Source organism: Puma concolor, chromosome A3 (assembly GCF_028749965.1).
Source record: "Puma concolor isolate L17-30 chromosome A3, mPumCon1.1.hap2, whole genome shotgun sequence".
NCBI lineage: Eukaryota > Metazoa > Chordata > Mammalia > Carnivora > Felidae > Puma > Puma concolor.
In genome coordinates, this window is record NC_141669.1 from 98,363,741 (window position 1) to 98,381,858 (window position 18,118).

Consider the following 18,118-nt stretch of genomic DNA (forward strand, 5'->3'; position numbering starts at 1 on the left):
CTAAGTAAGACATACATGTGTGACTGTCAACTCAAGCTTAATCTCAAACTTACTTGAAAAGACGAGAATAACTAATTTAAATAGCCTTTCAAGAAAAAGGCCACATCAATCACTTTTATAACACTTTTTCACCATTTAGAACAATGTCCAGTAGAGCTTTCTGCAATGATGGAACTGTCCTGTCTGTGCTACCCAGTAAAGTGTCCACTAGTCATATGTGGCTGCTGAGCATTTGAAATGTGGCAATTGGACTAAAAAACTGAATTTTAAAATGTATTTAATTTTAATTATTTTAAATTTAAATAGCCACAGTGGCTAGTGGCTACCCTGAGCTAATTACAGTTGTAATACCAGTACCGACTTCAAAAGTAACAAAGCACAGAGGGACAAGGATGGGTGATTTAAAAAGTGAGGAGTTGGTTCCTGCAAGACATGTTGCAGAAGGATTTTGGTGCGCTAAACTTTCTCCTCAGGATTCCAGGAAGAATTTTTTGAGAAACTGTAACTTATAAGAAGTGAGTCCAGGGGCGCCTGGGTGGCTCAGTGGGTTAAGTGTTCAATTTCAGCTTGGGTCATGATCTCACAGTTCATGAGTTCGAGCCCTACATCAGGCTCTCTGGTCTCAGTGCAGAGCCTGCTTTGGATCCTCTGTGTCCTCTCTCAAAATAAACAAATATTTAAAAATTGAAAAAAAAAAAGTGAGTTCAGAGAATGCATAACATCTAGCTCCTGTCCCTTCTCCTACCAAAAAATTCAATTAATAAAAGTCATAGTCTTTCAAATACACAGAGAGTAAAATTTAGTTTTCATCCTACAAACATCAATCCAGCTAAGACATTATGAAGCCCTAAAAATAAAAACTAAATGACGACGACTGCAAATAGCTTGACTGAAAATCATTTTGGCCCTAGGAACTGGTTCTCCAAGTGCCAACAATGAGATCAACACTGAGTTTTACAGAGCCTCGATATTTCTGATGCTTACCACAAAAAAAACATCAACTCCTCTTTTCTGGATTCCTTGGTTTCAAAGCTTGCATCATACAAAGCATAGCGACAATCTTTTTCAGGAAGCATTCCCACAAAATGCTTGAAAGGATCGGTTATGGTTACACCAACATCTCCAACCAAGATCTCTTTCCCTTCTTCTACAATGATGCACTTTTTGTCTGCACTGAGACAAAAAATGACAGCCTTCTTTCTTTTCTTGATTTCTTCTGGTGTGGAGCACTTCCGAACTTTCATGTCATAAAAAATGCGACATACTTCATCTGCAACTTGCACTCCTGAGGCCTATAAGGGGGGGAAAAAATCAGAAGGAAGCTTACAACTTTTATTGTGCCAAACATAAAAACACTATGTAACTTTTTGTTATAGAATGGCATGCACTTCAAATTTTTAAGAACTCATCATCCAACAGAAAAACAAAATCTAAGCTGTAATCACTAATTTCAGGCGTTGAACTTTTAAAAAGATTACATACATAAAATATTCATCACTATTATATGGGAGTAAGAGAAGACTGAGCAACAGCAACCCCTCCTACCCTAAAACCTAGAAAAAGATGCTTCCTTGAGGTGGATTCTTTTCTTTTTGAAGAGGTTGTTCAGAGCCCTGCCGGGGACTAGTCATCTCCCAGTTTGGGTTAATGATACCCAAAATTATTTTCATAATGCACAACAGAGGGACAGAATGGCTGGGTTGGGAAAATCCCATCCCCCCAGCATATCTTTCTCTAATAAAAGAGGAGTTAAAAGGTCTTTGTTCTACTCACATTTCAAAATCATGTGATTAATATTCAGTAACATATTAGTCATATGCCTTTAAGATTTCACTCACAAAATCCCCAAGTTTAAGTTTTATTTATTTATTTATTTGAGAAAGAGAGAGGCCAAATGAGCACACACGCAGGGGAGAGGCAGAGGGAGAGGGAGAGAGAATCCCAAGAAGGCTCTGCACTGTCAGCACAGAGCCCAACTCAGGGCTCAATCCCACAAACCGTGATATCATGACCTGAGCTGAAATCAAGACCCTAACTGAATGAGCCACCCAGGCACCCCTAAAATCTTCAAATTTTAAATTAAGATCAGGGTAACTAAAACTGAGACTAGACCTTAATTGTTTTGACCATGGAAATGATAATTATGTGACAAGATAGTGGTATTAATGTAATCATCACACTGTAATACATAACTCTATCAAATCAATACCTTGTATATCTTAAGCTTACACAATGATATAGGTCTTTTATATTGCACATTTTAAAAAAGGGTAAGAAAATGTTTACTGCTATAGAAAGAAGACAGTTTAAGATCATACTGACCAGAAAAATAAGCCTTTTACCATGTTATACTTGCTATTCTGAAATGAGGAAGCAGTTACACATAATCTTCAGAGCAAAAAATCTAAAGCCAGTTTTTAATCTTTTCATCTTTAAGAAGTGTTCTATTTACACTAACTTCACTAGAGCCATAATTTTTAATGCTTCATTAACTACTGTGGTTTGCATGTTAGCTTTTCTAAAGCAAGATTTATGACCTTAACAGAATTTAAATACTAAACAATGCAAAATTAATGTCAAGTAATGTGATTAATAAAACTGCATATAAGATGAAAGGACAGCCCACATACGGGGAGAAAATATTTGCAAATCATATATATATATCCAGTAAGGAATTTGTATCCAGAATATTATAAAAGTCCCTTATAACTCAAAAATTAAAAACACAACCCAAATTAAATAGAGTTAAGGGATCTGAATAGACCTTTGCCAGAAAGATATAAAAAGGGTCAGTAAGCACTTGGAAGGAGCGCTCACCATCATTAGCCATTAGGGAAAAATATATCAAAACTACAAGGACTACTGCTTCACACCTACTAGGACTAACAAAAAAGACGGCAGTAACAAATGCTGGTGAGGCTGTCGAAACACTAGAACCCTTCTACATTGCTGACAGAACCGCAAAACAGTGCAGCTGCTTCAGGAAACCGTTTGGAAGTTTCTCAAAAAGTTAAACACGGAGTTAATACCTATCAAAGCCACTCCTAGGTATATGCACAAGAGAAATGAAAACGTATGTCCATATAAAAACTTGTACACGGGGGCACTTGGGTGGCTCAGTCAGTTAAGCGTCTGACTCTCAGTTTCAGCTCAGGTCATAATTTCATGGTCCTGAGATATAGCTGGGCGTGGAACCTGCTTAAGATTCTCTCTCCCTCTCTCTCTGCCCCTACCCCACTTGGGCGCACACTCTCTCTCTCATACAAAATTTAAAAAATAAAGTAAAACTTAAAAACTTTTACAGGAATGTTCAGATCAGCATGATTCATAATAGCTAAAAGGTAGAAAGACCCAAATGTTTACCAACTGATGAATGGACAAACAAAACGTGGTAGTATCCATACAGTGGAGTATTATCCAGCCATAAAAAAAATAAGGTGGCGTTACATGCTATAACATGGATAAACCTCACAAAACATTATGCTAAGTGAAAGAAGCCAGATATAGAAGGCCATATATTGCATGATTCTATTTCTATGAGATGTCCAAAATAGACAAATCCACAGACAGGAAGCAGATCAGTGGTTTCCAGGGGCTTAAGGGGGAAAAGGAATGGGGAGTGACCACTAACAGGCATGGGGTTTCTTTGTGATGTGATGTGATGAAATGCTCCAGGATTTGACAGTGGTGATGGATGCACAACTCTGAATATACTGAAAATAACTGAATTATACTTTATGATATGTGAATTATATCTTAGTAATAAAGCTATTACTTTAAAAATGCACATAGGAATTCTGGGGATTAAAATATACTAAGATTCTAGCATGTACTTAATATTGAGGTAACTGGGCCATATAGTCATCTCATTTATTAAAAGAGCTCTAACACACTTCAATCCTATCCAATCCATATCTGATCATAATCTACTTCAATCCTATCTAATCTAATCCATTTTGTTTATAAACTTTTCACTCTAAATTAATGAAGTAGTAGAGAAAATTAAGACTACAAAACTACCTCAAAAGCGATACAATTTTATCACTTTCCTGCTTTTAAAAAGCAATTTTCTTAAACTTTCTTTTACTGCTTTTAGTATTGTTCTGATCTTCGACAGTTCATCTCTGTTAAACAAGAATCTTTATTTTGCTTTTTTGAACAGAGGTGAATAAAATGTCCAAAGTAACAAAGATTAATGAACACTAGAAACAGCCCCCACTTCCTCTAACTCCCTAGTCCATATGCTGATCCATAAATCACAATTGACCAACCCATATTTAAAAGCATGAAGGAAACATTGGAAGTCTTATATACAACCAATCATTTGAACGTACCTGTCAATATGTAAGTGAATTACCTCAAACAACACTTTAAATTATGACTTAGAAATAAATCCTATTAATCACATACCAGTAATTGAAAACAAAGTCAGTATGTATTCTGCAATTATAATGCAACTAATCTCAGCCAAATCTAGCTGTAATTTAGAGGAACCTTAAAAGCTTCAGTAAGGAGAAGTTTTGAGCTTTTCTCTCTCAGAGAGGAGGTTTATGAAGTTTCTGATGAAAGGAATACTACAGACACTTGTACTTGAGGAAATTAACATTGAAGACTGTGAAGGAAAAACTGGCAAACACAATGAAAACAGGAAGACCACTTCTGAAGCAATTACAAATATCCAGAGTATGTTAATTTTAAAGACATCTAGGTGGAGATGACCAGTTAGCAGCTGGCAACGTGAGCATGTATCTGATAGGTATTTTGGACTATAATCAGTATCTTAGAGGCACTACCATTAAGTTGCAAAAGAGTAGCAAGTCAAGGGGACTAAGAAGAAATGATCAGGAAACCAGAAAGAAAAAGATAGAAGGGAGAAAACAGCATCCTAGAAGCCACGAGAGAGTGGGGAGGAGGTCAACAATACCAAAAACTCTGAGGCTTGAGAATGACTGAAACAGACCACCAAGTTTGGCAATTGAGTTTCTATGCATTTCAGGAGATTGGAGGAATGGGCAGAAGTCCAGGGTAATGGGCTGAAGATTTACTGGGGTAAACTGAGGAGTTAAAGACAGAAAGCACAAGATGGTTAATGGCAAAGGGAAAATAGTGTACTAACTTTACAGAAATTGTCTTAGGACTGGGGAAATCTGACCATACTAAAAGTTTAAGAGTTTGAAGGAACAAGAGGAGGAAAACCAAAACACCAAAGGCGGGGGCGGGGTGTGTGTGTGTGTGTGTGTGTGTGTGTGTATGTATGTGTGTGTGTGTGTGTATATATATATATATGTATACACACACACACACATACATACACAGGGTGTGTATACACACACACACACACACACACACACACACACACATATATGGAGGGGGGAGAGAGTGAGAGAGAAAGAGTACTTAAAATCATCAGACACTTATAAATCACAAAAATTCTATGAGATGACGGGATCATCAGTCTTAGAAAAGAATATACAAACATCCCTTGATTTTCCAAAGTTCAAGTTATACCACTTTACTTTTATGAAAGACCTGCCATTAGTATGTTTTTGCAGACCAAAAGAAATCTAAAGATTTTCACTTTTACAAAAAAAAAAAAAAAAAAGAGAGAAATAGCAAAACTAGTGTTCAGCATTTGTATGGAAGCAGTGCATACCCCCGAGCAGTGAGGGGCCCTGTCAAGCTCCTTGCCCAGATCTACACTCAGCATTTCCTCATCAAGACACCATAGCTTTAAACAGTGTCTGTGGGCATGTGTGCTTTATCTTGATTTATTTTGTTCATTTGTTATCAAGGTGTGTCCTAAGGTATCAGAAAAGCCTAAGAAAAAAGGTCATGTTTTTGGGTCTGCAAATGCTCAAAAGTTTTTCCATATAAATTATTTTTTTGTTGTTTGTTATTTTTTAATATTTGACAGAGAGAGAGAGAGAGAGAGAGAGAGAGAGAGAGAGAGAGAGAGAGAGAGACAGAGCACAAACAGGGAGAGGCAGAGAGAGAGCGAGACACAGAACCCGAAGCAGGCTCTGAGCTGTCAGCACAGAGCCCTACGCTGGGCTCCAACCCACCAACTGTGAGATCACGACCTGAGTCAAAGTCGGATGCTTAACCAACTGAGCCACCCAGGCACCCCAAGTTTTTCCATATAAATTAATGGTAATTGCTACACCATTCTGGCTTATGAAAGGTTTCAAAGGATCACTCTACTTTTGGATAGCGGGGGGAACCTACACATTTTTCCCTCTAAAATAGTAAAAGGGGAGGGTAACTGTTTCGAGAAGGAAGACACACTGCTAAAAACTGTACTTGAAAGGCTCTGTTTTCTCTGTGAAGTATAAGCTAGAAGAAGTAGAGCAGGGGTTTGAGGGCATATTAGGTAAAGATTTAGAACACTGTTACAAGGAGTTCCCAAGGGGATCACCTGAGGACAAGCAAAGAGGCTCTGAGGACATCTAAAGGTCAGCTGAGGTCAGAGAGGGTGACAGTAGAGCAATCTGGCAGTACTGAGATGCTGATGGCAGTTAGGTGGAAAGGAAGGACTCTGCATTCTCCCTAGGAGATTTTATCATGCGTAAGGTTTCAATCATCTAATCCAAATGACTCACACATTGTTCAGATTTCTGCCTGACCTGGAAGACTTTACACCCAATTTCCTATCTAAAATCTCCAGCTGCATGACTCAAAAGAGATCGGATGCTCAGCATGCCCAAAGTCCTCTTCTACCCAGTTTTCCTTTCTCAGTACATACCACCATCCGGGTTACATAGGCTCCAAACCTAAGAGATATCCTCAACACTTCTTTCTCCCTCACCACATTCAGCCCTTTGGTTTTTTGTATCTTTTCCAAGACCTTCGACTCTCTCCATCTCTGTTACCACTCTCCCAGCCCAAGCCACCACTGCCTGTTATCTGACTGCTACAATAACCTCCCAAGTGGTTGCAGGGGAGAGATCAAGATTATGTATACACCACACTGCTTCCTCCTCATGAGCACACAGGAAGACTACATTCCCCAGCCTCCCTTGCAAGTTCAGCGGGCAGCCATGGAGTTCTGCTTAGCAAAAGCTGTACACAGTACTACAAATGACTTCTAGCCCTGGCTCTTTAACAGTGATCTTCAAGCTCTGTCTTCCCCTGACAAGAGGACCTTGGTGGACACACTTCAAGAAAGAAGAAGGCTGCCCGACTCCCCTGAACTCCACAAGATAGAGAGTAGTATTTTCTGTATCAAGTCACTGAGACTTTGGGTTTAATACGTTATTGCAGTTGTTCAAATACAACAGACTGCCCATGCCCACTGCTGATCCCCTCCATCTCCAATTCATCTTCTACACTGCAGCCAGAGATCTGAAACACAAATCTTATCTCCATGCTTAAACATTTCAATGGCTTTGCATTGATCTGAGGGTAAAAGCTGTAATAATTCTTTAACATCCACTGGTCCTACCCAGCTCTCCAGCCTTATCTTATACCCCATGAACTCTGTAATCTCACCATCCTGGCCTTCTTTCGGTGGTTTATATTGGCCATGCTCCCTCCCACCTTTGCTCTTACCTTACACTCTAACAGCACTTCCCTACCCTTCTTTGTCTAATTCCCTCAGCTCAATTCTCACTTTGCAAAAAAGTTGTCTGGGTCAAAACCACTATAACATCTATGACACCATGAATACCATGTACTCTATCCCATAGCACTTACCACAGTTTCAATGTTTTATTTATTTATTTGTTTGTTTGTTTATTTATTTATTTATTTTGAGAGAACGAGCACATGCTTGTGAGGGACAAAGAAAGAGAGGGAGTGGGGCGCCTGGGTGGCTCAGTCGGTTAAGCGGCCGACTTCGGCTCAGGTCATGATCTCGCGGTCCGTGAGTTTGAGCCCCGCGTCGGGCTCTGTGCTGACAGCTGAGCCTGGAGCCTGTTTCAGATTCTGTGTCTCCCTCTCTCTGACCCTCCCCTGTTCATGCTCTGTCTCTCCCTGTCTCAAAAGTAAATAAAACGTTAAAAAAAAAATTTTTTTTTTTTTTTAAAAAGAAAGAGAGGGAGAGAGAATACCAAGCAGGCTCTGTGCTATCAGCGTGGAGCCCAACTCAGGGCTCAAACCTACAAACCGTGAGGTCATGCCCTGAGCCGCAATCAAGAGTCAGACGCTTAACTGACTGAGCCACCCAGGCACCCCTTTTTATTAAGTTTTTAATTTTAATTCCAGTACAGCTAACATGCAATATTATATTAGTTTCAGGTGTACAAGTAGTTATTCAACAATTCTATACATTACTCAGTGCTCATCATAAGTGTACTCTTTAATCCCGATCGCATACTGCACCCATTCCCCCACCCTACACCCCTCTGCAACTGACTTATTTCACTTAGCATTATACTCTCTACTCCATCCATATTGTTGCAAATGGCAAGATTTCATTCCTTTTTATGGCTGAATATTCCTGTGTGTGTGTGTGTGTGTGTACACACCACACCTTTATCCATTCATTTATCAATGTACACTTAGGCTGCTTCCATATCTGGGCTATTGTAAATAATGCTGCTATGAACACAAGAGTACATATATTCCTCTGAATTAGTATTTTTGTATTTTTTGGGTAAGTACCTTCAATGTTCTCTAAGATTATTAAATAATGACTGTCTCCCCAAATAGGCTGTAAGTTCCCTTAGACTGTGTCTGCTTTCGTTCACTGCTACATTCCTCTGAGGAAATCAAAGATTTCCCAAGACCCCCAAGAAAGCTTATTTGACCACTGAAGAAGATAAAGACAGCATATATAAAGCTTCAATACTTGGTAAAACTTACATTATTCCTTGATAAAGAAAGCAGAGATTAAATGAGGGGTCAGAGGGATGCAGGGAGTCAGGGAGGATTCCACATGTAAGCTGACTTAAAGCACTCCAAAATAAGGTTGAAAGAAGGAAGACAGTTCCTGACAAAGCAAACCTGGCACAAACAATAAGAGAGGAGGATACAGGAGGAGAAAATGCAGATGTGGACTGGCTTCAAGTGGAAGAGGCCACGAATAGTAGGCTGAGTTTGGAGACACTGGATATTTTTAAAGAGAAAAGAGGACCAGCCAAAAGGCTCATTCGGTAAGCAAGGCAAGAGATGCCCAAGGCCTTCAGCAGTGTAGTGGGAGCAGTACAAGGAGGCGACTGGGTGCCGGTACTGTGAAGGTGCAAACAATTGCACTTGACAACAACTGGCTGAGAGAGGAAAAGTAGAAAGGAAGGAGTCAGAATAAAGTATAGTTCGGTGATTAGCGTTTCATCAAATGCTTACTTTCTCACATCTTTCCAGATGGCGGCTTCAGAGGCTTTGATGTTAAAAAAGTATGGTCTTCTACAGCTAGTAGTGTTGTAGTGCTAAATTCTGCCCATGAAAGTAATAAAAAGTCCACCAGGTAAAGTGTATACTTTTAATACTACGGAACTATATACTATCCAACTGTAATAAATAAATATGCTTGGATCTGTTATATCCAGTATACCCCTGAAATTGCACCGATATGGAAGATTAAACAAATGGCCCCTTGATTCTTGATAATGATTTTATAAAGTATAACTAAAACCATGAGGTCAGACAGGGCAACAGGGAGTGCTGGTCTTAGCACCCAGGACTCCTCTCAACAAGCTGGGAGCTCTTTTACCCTTGATTCGGGGAGTGAAGAGTGCACTGAAAAGCTGAGATAAACATTAGCAGGAGGGGAAAATATGAAATAATCTTAAGTAACTATAGTTTATTAACATCTTGAGGCCAAAAGAAGATAACCTGAGGGGCGCCTAGGTGGCTCAGCAGGTTGAGCATCCAACTCTTAATTTCAGCTCAGGTCATTATCTCACAATTCACAAGATCGAGCCCCATATTGGGTGCTGCACTGACAGCAAGGAGCCTGCTTGGGATTCGTTCATTCATTCATTCATTCATTGTCTCTCTCTCTTTCTCTCTCTCTCTGTCCTGCACCCCACTCACGCTCTCTCTCTCAAAATAAAGTTGAAATTAAAAAAAAAAGTTGAAATTAAAGCACCAGAATTTTGAAATAATGAATCCAGATTACAAAGTGTTTTAATGGTTTTTATTTTTGAGAGAGAGAGAGAGAGAGAGAAAATATGAGCAGGGAAAGGGCAGAGATAAGAGAGGGAGACGAAGAATCCCAAGCAGGTTCCATGCCATCAGCGTGGAGCCTGATGTGGGGCTCGATCCCAAGCACCACAGGATCATGACCTGAGCTGAAATCAAGAGCTGAACGCTCAACTGAATGAGCCACACAGGGGCCCCTACAAAGTCCTCTAGTACCAATAAGGATAGGGGCAATTCTCCCTCTCCCTCTGCCCCTTCCCCAGCTCACATGCACTCTTTCTCTAAAAGAAAAAAAGGGTAACTTCATTTTATGTAATATTACACATTACCATTCCATATGAATTTTATAATTGAGAATACATGTTTTAAATAAAGTCAGATATGTAATTTTTTACTTTACTATGTTTTCTTTCTCATAAACAGAATTTGGAAGATTTAATCTTAGAAGACTTTTTAAACAGAGGAGAAAGCATACTGGATCTCTTACTCAAATTCTGTAACATGAGCAAGTTAGTTAGCTTCTCTAAACCTCACTTTCATCATCTGCAAAATATGAGTCATGATCATCCTACCTCAACAGGACTGAACACACAATACAAGTAAATCACCTAAATACAGTTCCTGTCAATGGTACCATTCAGTAACTGAGGAGTCATGTTATTCTTAACCAGAAAACCTGGTCAGAGCTTCAACTCCTTTTAGCTACCAATGTGGCTAATTTTTAATGAAGCCTTTGGGAAGTGGAAGGCTATGGATAGAAGAATCCAGACAGGGGCGCCTGGGTGGCTCAGTCGGTTGAGCATCCGACTTTGGCTCAGGTCATGATCTCGCGATCTGCGGGTTCGAGCCTCGTGTCAGGCTCTGTGCTGACAGATTGGAGCCTGGAACCTGCTTCGGATTCTGTGTTTCCCTCTCTCTCTGCCCCTCCCCCGCTCATACTCTGTCTCTCTGTCAAAAATAAGTAAAACATTAAAAAAAAAAAAAAGAGAGAAGAAAAGAAATCAGACAGCTTAAAACTTGTATTTGAAACAGTCATTTCCATCTGTTCCCTGATAACCAGAACTACAAACTAAACCATACTGACATTTGACGTATGTTTCCTCTTCCGTCCCATAACTACTGAATGGTTGCAGAGCAAAGACACGCAAGGGCAAAGCTTAACAGCCCTCTCAAACAGTCACGATTCAGTTACACTACCTCTTACTATGCTGCTAGGCAGAACTACCACTTACATGCCTAAGTCAAAAAAATCTACAGTGATGAAAACTGGGGCCTATGGGGCAAGGTAAAAGGCTGTTCTAAAATTTGTCCCTACCCTAGTATACATCAGCCAAGCAAGCACATAGCAAATCCTCAATCACTTAAGTTCAAAATATCTGGAGCTGTTAAGTACAGTTTTAAATAAAGATTGTGCCTTGCTTAAGGGTGCAAGACAAGAGCTAAATTCAAGTTCATGGTCCACTAGCCAAGGGATGTGCCTGCAGGGCTTCAATTGTTTGAAGGAGTGCCATCTACCAGTCTCCTGAGGCCACATCACCAGTGGGAACACCATTCCGTAATTTGCACAAAGTAACTACGTAAACTATCAGCAATCCAGAAAGAAATCCAAGTTAACTCTCTGCCTCAATACACTCATTCATTCCTGAAAACAATTTCCAATTACGGAAGTCCTTCATTCACCTCATAGCAAGGCACAGTGTCCTTGAGACAGCCTACGCAGACTGAACAGCAATTCTACTAGCTATATGTTACTTTTATTTTAAAGAGTTCCGCTAAAACAAATTTTATGTTTATACCTTACTCAGTAGGGAAAAAATTCAATCAATATCCTAAACTCTATGAAACACTACCCACACCCCATCAAAAGAAAACAGAAAACAAAACCTTACAGAAGTCATCTCAACAGTGAAAGTGGATTAGATACAATGCCTAGCTGCATAAAGTAATCCATGTCATTCGCACTGTGCGCAATTGTATAGACAATGCTAACCAGATTTGTCAACTGATTTCCCGCCACAACTGGGAAGCAGAAAGTCAGAAGGGGAGGGTAGGAAGAGTGGGAACAATAAGTTTTATAAGCATGGTAGAGAAAATAAAACTCCCCACTTCTCACTAAAGGACTAGACAGAAAAATGGGAGGTAGGAGGGCAAGCCAGGGACAGTAAACACACTGGCAGACAGTCTTATGCTTTTACTGTTTTTAGAGTTTCCAACTTTCTTCAGGATAAAATCCATGCCATATCAAGCTCTTTATGGCCTACTGCTGCAGCCTCTTTTCCCACTTGTTCCTGACACATTCCCCTTAATTCCAGCCATGTACAATTCTTTGCGATTCTCTTGAATACACCATGTTCTCTTGAAATGCTTCATCATCCTTCTCTTCATCTGGTTAAATCCTTCAGGGCTCAGCTCAGGCATCACATCCTCTGGAAAGGCAACTCTTACTTGGTCCTTCAATCACCACCTCTAATCTAAATCACATGATCCTTCTATGTACTGACACGAAATACAATTATTTCTATCACAGTACTACCTACTACTGTGATTAACTGTCTATTGTTTGTGTGATTCTCACTTAGTGCTCCTTAACTCAGGATCTTTTTTTTCAACCCTACTTCAAATCAGAACTATCATCTACTTTCACAGGTTTTGAAAAATGATTATCCCATAAAATTTTTACAAAATGTACCATCGCCTTCAGGGTATTTTTTTCCATCCTTTATAGTACAATTCTTCAATTTATACCAAGGAAAATCATCCATCTCAAAACTTTAGTATTTTCAGGAAAAAATAAAGCAAAAAAAAAAAAAACCTCTAAGTAATTTTTATTGATCTCTATTGGAATGTTTGGTCTTGATGAGATCTGCTATTATGGTCTTTTTCCTAAAGATACAGAACTTTAGTCCTGTGAAATACTGTTTGCATAAATCCTCATAACTGATAAAGAAACTTGTAAAGAGAAAAAAAATTTACACTATTTGACTTATAAGTGACAACTCATTACCTACCACATCATAAAAACATGAAGGTCTTCATGATAATATTGAAAGAGTTCTTTTGAGCTATAAATTGGCATATAACATTAATTTCAAGTGCACAGCATGATTCAATACTTGTGTACACTGTGAAATGATCACCACGATAAGTCTAGTTAACATCCATCACCACACAGTTACAATTCTTGTCTTATAAGAACTTTCAAGATTTACTCTTCTGGCAACTCTCAAATATGTAATACAGCATTATTAACTAAAGACACTATGCTGTACATTACATCCCCATGACTTATTTATTTGATAACTGGGAAGTGTGTACCTTTTGACCACCTTCAACCATTTGACCATCTTTAACAACCACCAATCTGTTTTCTGTATCTAGGAGTTAAGGGTGGGGGGTGTTTTGTTTTGTTTAGATTCCACATATAAGTGAGATCATCCAGTATCTGTCTTTTTCCCTGTGACTTATTTCACTGCACATAAGTTCCACCCATGTTGTCACAAATGACAATATTTTTTTCTATGGTTAAATAATATTGAAGAATTCCTGTGTGTGTGTGTGCCACATTTTCTTATCCACTCATCAATCCGTGGACATTTAGGTTGCTTCCATGCCTCGGCTACGGTAAATAATGCCGCAATAAACATGGGGGTGCATTTATCTCTTCAAATGTTTTTGTTCCCTTTGGACAAATACCCAGAAGTGGAGTTGCTGGTAGTTCTATTTTTAATTTTTTGAGGAATCTCCATATTGTTTCCCATAATAGCTGTATCAATTTACATTCCCACTAACAGTGCACCAGGGTTCCCTTTCCTCCACATCCTCATCAACACTTGTTATTTCTTGTCTCTTTGATAATAGCCATTCAACACATATATGGTCAATTCATTTACAACAATGAAGCCAAGAACATACACTGGAAAAAGGACAGTGTCTTCAATAAATGGTGTTGTTAAACGGGACAGCCACATACAAAAGAATGAAACTGGACCACTGTCTTATACCATACACAGAAATTAACTCAAAATGGATTAAAGACCTGAATGTTAAGACCTGAAGCAGTAACACTAGAATTAAACAACAGGAGATAGGCTCCTTCACATAGGTCTCTGTGATTTTTTCGTTTAACACCAAAAGGCAAGGCAACAAAAGCAAAAATAAACAAGTGGGACTACATCAAACTAAAATGCTTCTGCACAGCAAAGGAAACCATCAACAAAATTAAAAGGCAACCTACCAAATGGGAGAAAATTTTGGCAAACCATATATCTGATAAGGGGTTAATAGTCAAAACATATAAATAACTTATACAACTCAATGGCAAAAAAGGCCAACAATACAATTTAAAAATGGGCAGAGGATCTGAATAGACATTTTTCCAAAGACCTGGATGACCACCAGATGAGCAAGTGCTCAACATTAGTAATTATCACAGAAATGCAAATTAAGACCACAATGAGATATCACCTTAACTCTTAGTATCTTTATCAATTCCCTGTCCAACATATACACACAATCTCCCATCTACCCAGAATTGTGAAGCTGCCTAATAAATGTTTACTTAACCAATACAAGTTCTCTCCTTAGTATTGTTTTAAAAGTCACAAATTATCATTTTTTAAAACTGATATATAAGTACTGTTTAATTTCTGAATAAACGCTGAAGAGACATTAATGTGTAAAACGACCAATACGCAAAGAACATAACCTTTAAGAAATCAATATCCCATAAAGCACACTGACACATTTCAAAAGTTGTGCAATCTACACCCTTGTTAAATAGGTGTTTGATTCCACAATTGAAAAACTAAGGGCACTATTTAATAATAAGGTGTGTATCTATCAGTAGTAGCTTTACCAAGGTGGAGAGAATGACTGTTTCAAGCCATTTATCAATATTAGGAAAAGAAAAAGATCTCATCTGCCTTACTCTTCACTAAGACAGGAAACAATTAAAAAAGGACTCTATTCCTCAACTGGGGAACAGAATACTACCCACAGTAAAAAGGAGAAACTGCTGATGCACAAATGCTTTATGCTAAGTGAAATGAGGCCTAACTCAAAGTATCTGCTTGGGTAATTCCATTCATAGGACATTCTTGCAAAGGTGAAATTATAGGGACAAAAAACAAATCAGTGGTGGTTGGTGGGAAGAAAGATTAACAGAAGAAAATTTTTTGGAGTGAAGGAACTATGCTGTCATGGTAGTTACACAAGTGTATACATTTGCAAAAACTGAAAAACTTACACTAAACACGGTGACTTTTCCTTAACATAAATTATCCTGAATGGAAGAAATTATACATTACTTCTAGTCTTTACTTCAAGTAACAATATAAAAAATATTCCACTCCCATTTGAGAAAGATCATGTTGAACACATAATAAGCTAAAGGCAAAAGATTTCTCTTTGGTTTAACAATTTGGCTTCTCTCTGGATAATTAGCTAGTATGTCAATGAACCTGAGAGAGGAAACAGATTTGATGTTGTTGGTTAACCTTTTTTCCCATGGTCGCACTCCATTTCTAAGCCCTACCAGCCCCTCCTTAAATGTGTATTTCAAATCTGTTCCTTCTTCTCTACTCTTAACATCTCATATCACTCTCAAGATTAAAAATATTCACCAATTCCAAAGCACCTACAAGGTAAAGTCTATATTCATTAACAGAGCATAGAAGGCCCTTTATTATCAGAACCAACCTACTTTTCCAGAGTCATCTTCCACCATTAAGTAACTGTTTAACTCACTCTTAGCTTTCAGAAAGCAATTAGGCCATTTAATTTAAGAGCCTTAAAATAATCCAAACCCTTTGACACTTTAACCTGGTAATTTCACTTCAAGAAGTTTATTCTAGGGGAATAATCTGCATACTAAAAACCAGATAGTTCAAACAGAAACAGGAGAATTGCAAAGTATAATATATCCACAGGACAGTTTCTAATGCAACCATCAAAATCACGTTTATTTAAAAACATGGGGGAAACATTATTTAAGTGAAAAAAGAAAATGAATATAGTTTTATGTATAGTGTTTCTCAACTGTGTAAGACAGTATAGAGAAAAGGAAGGGAATTTTATCTCCAAGAGTGGGAATGTAAGTGATTTTTATCTTCTTTCTGTATCTTCCAAGTTTCCTAAGAGCTTATTTTTTAAATTGGACATATATATACACATACACAAACTTTTTGATTCAGTGATTGCATAACTAGAACTCTATTTTAAAGAATAATGCAGGGGCTCCTGGGTGGCTCAGTCGGTTAAGCGTCCGACTTCAGCTCAGGTCATGATCTCAAGCATTGGGTTCTCTGCTATCAGCACAGAGCCCCCTTCAGATCTTCTGTTCCTCTCTCTCTCTCTCTCTCTCTCTCTCTCTCTCTCTCTCTCTCTCTCCCCCATTTGCTCTCTTTCAAAAAGCAAACATTAAAAAGAAAAAAAGATTCCCTCTCAAAAAAATAAAGTAAAATAGTCATTTTTTTAAAATTCAAAGTTTTTAAAGATATATTTAATATGCCATAAAATTTCACCCATTTAAAAGCATAAGTTCAGTGGGTTTTAGTATATTCAAAGTTGTACATCCATCACAATCTAATTTTAGAACATTTTGAACACACAAAAAATTGCTCTGTAGTGAGCAATCACTCCTCTTTCCCAGTCTCACACACCTCAGACCTGTCCTACCACTAATTTGCTTCCTGTCTCTTAAGATCTATCTATCCTGGATATTGTATATAAATGGAACTCTATAACGTAGTCTTTTTTGAGTGGTTTCTTTTACTCAGCATGTTTTCAAGGTTCATCCATGTTGCAGCATGAATTGGTACTTCATGTCTTTATCTTGCCAAATAATATTTGATTGTATGGATATACGACATTTTATCTTTCCAATCATCAGCTGATGGAACTTCGGGTTGTTTCCACTTTGAGGCTACTATGAATACTACTACTATGTACATTCATGTACAAATTTTTATGTAGACATGTCTTTTCAGTTCACGTGGTATATAACTAGGGGTGAAAGTGCTGGGGTCAATGGCAACTTCCAAGCTTAACCTTTTAAAGAACTGGCAAAACATTTTCCAAAGTGGCTGCACTACTTTACATTCATTCCCACCAGCAACGTATGAGGGTTCCTACTTTTCCACAGCCTTGCCAACATTTATTACTCTTGTCTTTTCTATTATAGCCATCTTAGTGGGTACGTAGTAGTGCCTCGTTGTGGTTTTGATTTGCATTTCCCTAATGGCTAATGATTTTGAGCATTTTTTCGTGTGCTTATTGACTATCTGTATATCTTCCTTAAGGAAATGTCTATTCAAAGCCTTTGTCTATATGACTGGATTGCCTTTTTACTACTGAGTTGAGATACTCCTTGATATATTCTATTTTTTTTAATTTATCTATTTATTTATTTTGAGAGAGTGTGCACAGTAGGGGCAGAAAGATAGAGACAGAGACAGAGAGAGACAGAGAGAGAGAGAGAATCCCAAATAGGCTCCACACTGTCAGTACAAGGAGCCTAATGCGGGGCTGAAACTCACGAACCTGGGAGATCATGACCTGAGCCAAAATCAGGAGCCACCCAGGCGCTCTGTACTCTTTGATATATTCTAGATACAAGCTCCTTGTCAGACATGATTTGCAAATATTTTCTCCCATTCCCTGGGTTGCCTTTCTGCTTTCTTGATGGTGTCCTCTGATGCAAGAGTCTTTAATTCTAGTGGCTCAGTCGGTTAGGCATCCAACTCTTGGTTTCCGCTCAGGTCATGATCTCACAGTTCAGGAATTCAAGCCCGACATTGGGATCTGCACTGACAGTGCAGAGCCTGCTTAGGATTCTCCTTCTCACCCCTCTCTCTCTGCCTCTCTCGCACTGTCTCTCAAAAAAAAAAAAAAAAAGCATTGCATTCTAATAAAGTCCAATTGTTCTATTTTTCTCTGGTCACTTGTGCTCTTGCTTATAAATGCCAAGAACATTGCCCAAACCCCTCTTCCAAAAAAAACAAACAAAAAAACCCTGTCTAACCCAAACTCATAAAGATCT

The 18,118-nt window shown here is 38.5% G+C and overlaps 1 protein-coding gene across 1 annotated transcript in view; it reads right to left on the reverse strand.

Moving 5' to 3' along the window:
- The window catches only part of DSTN (destrin, actin depolymerizing factor), a 35,734-nt gene that overhangs the window by 6,195 nt on the left and 11,421 nt on the right, over positions 1-18,118 (reverse strand). Inside the window, exon 2 of the mRNA XM_086701638.1 lies at positions 985-1,292. Coding sequence (XP_086557764.1) covers positions 985-1,292 — 308 coding nt within the window. The remainder of the gene's footprint in view (positions 1-984; positions 1,293-18,118) is intronic.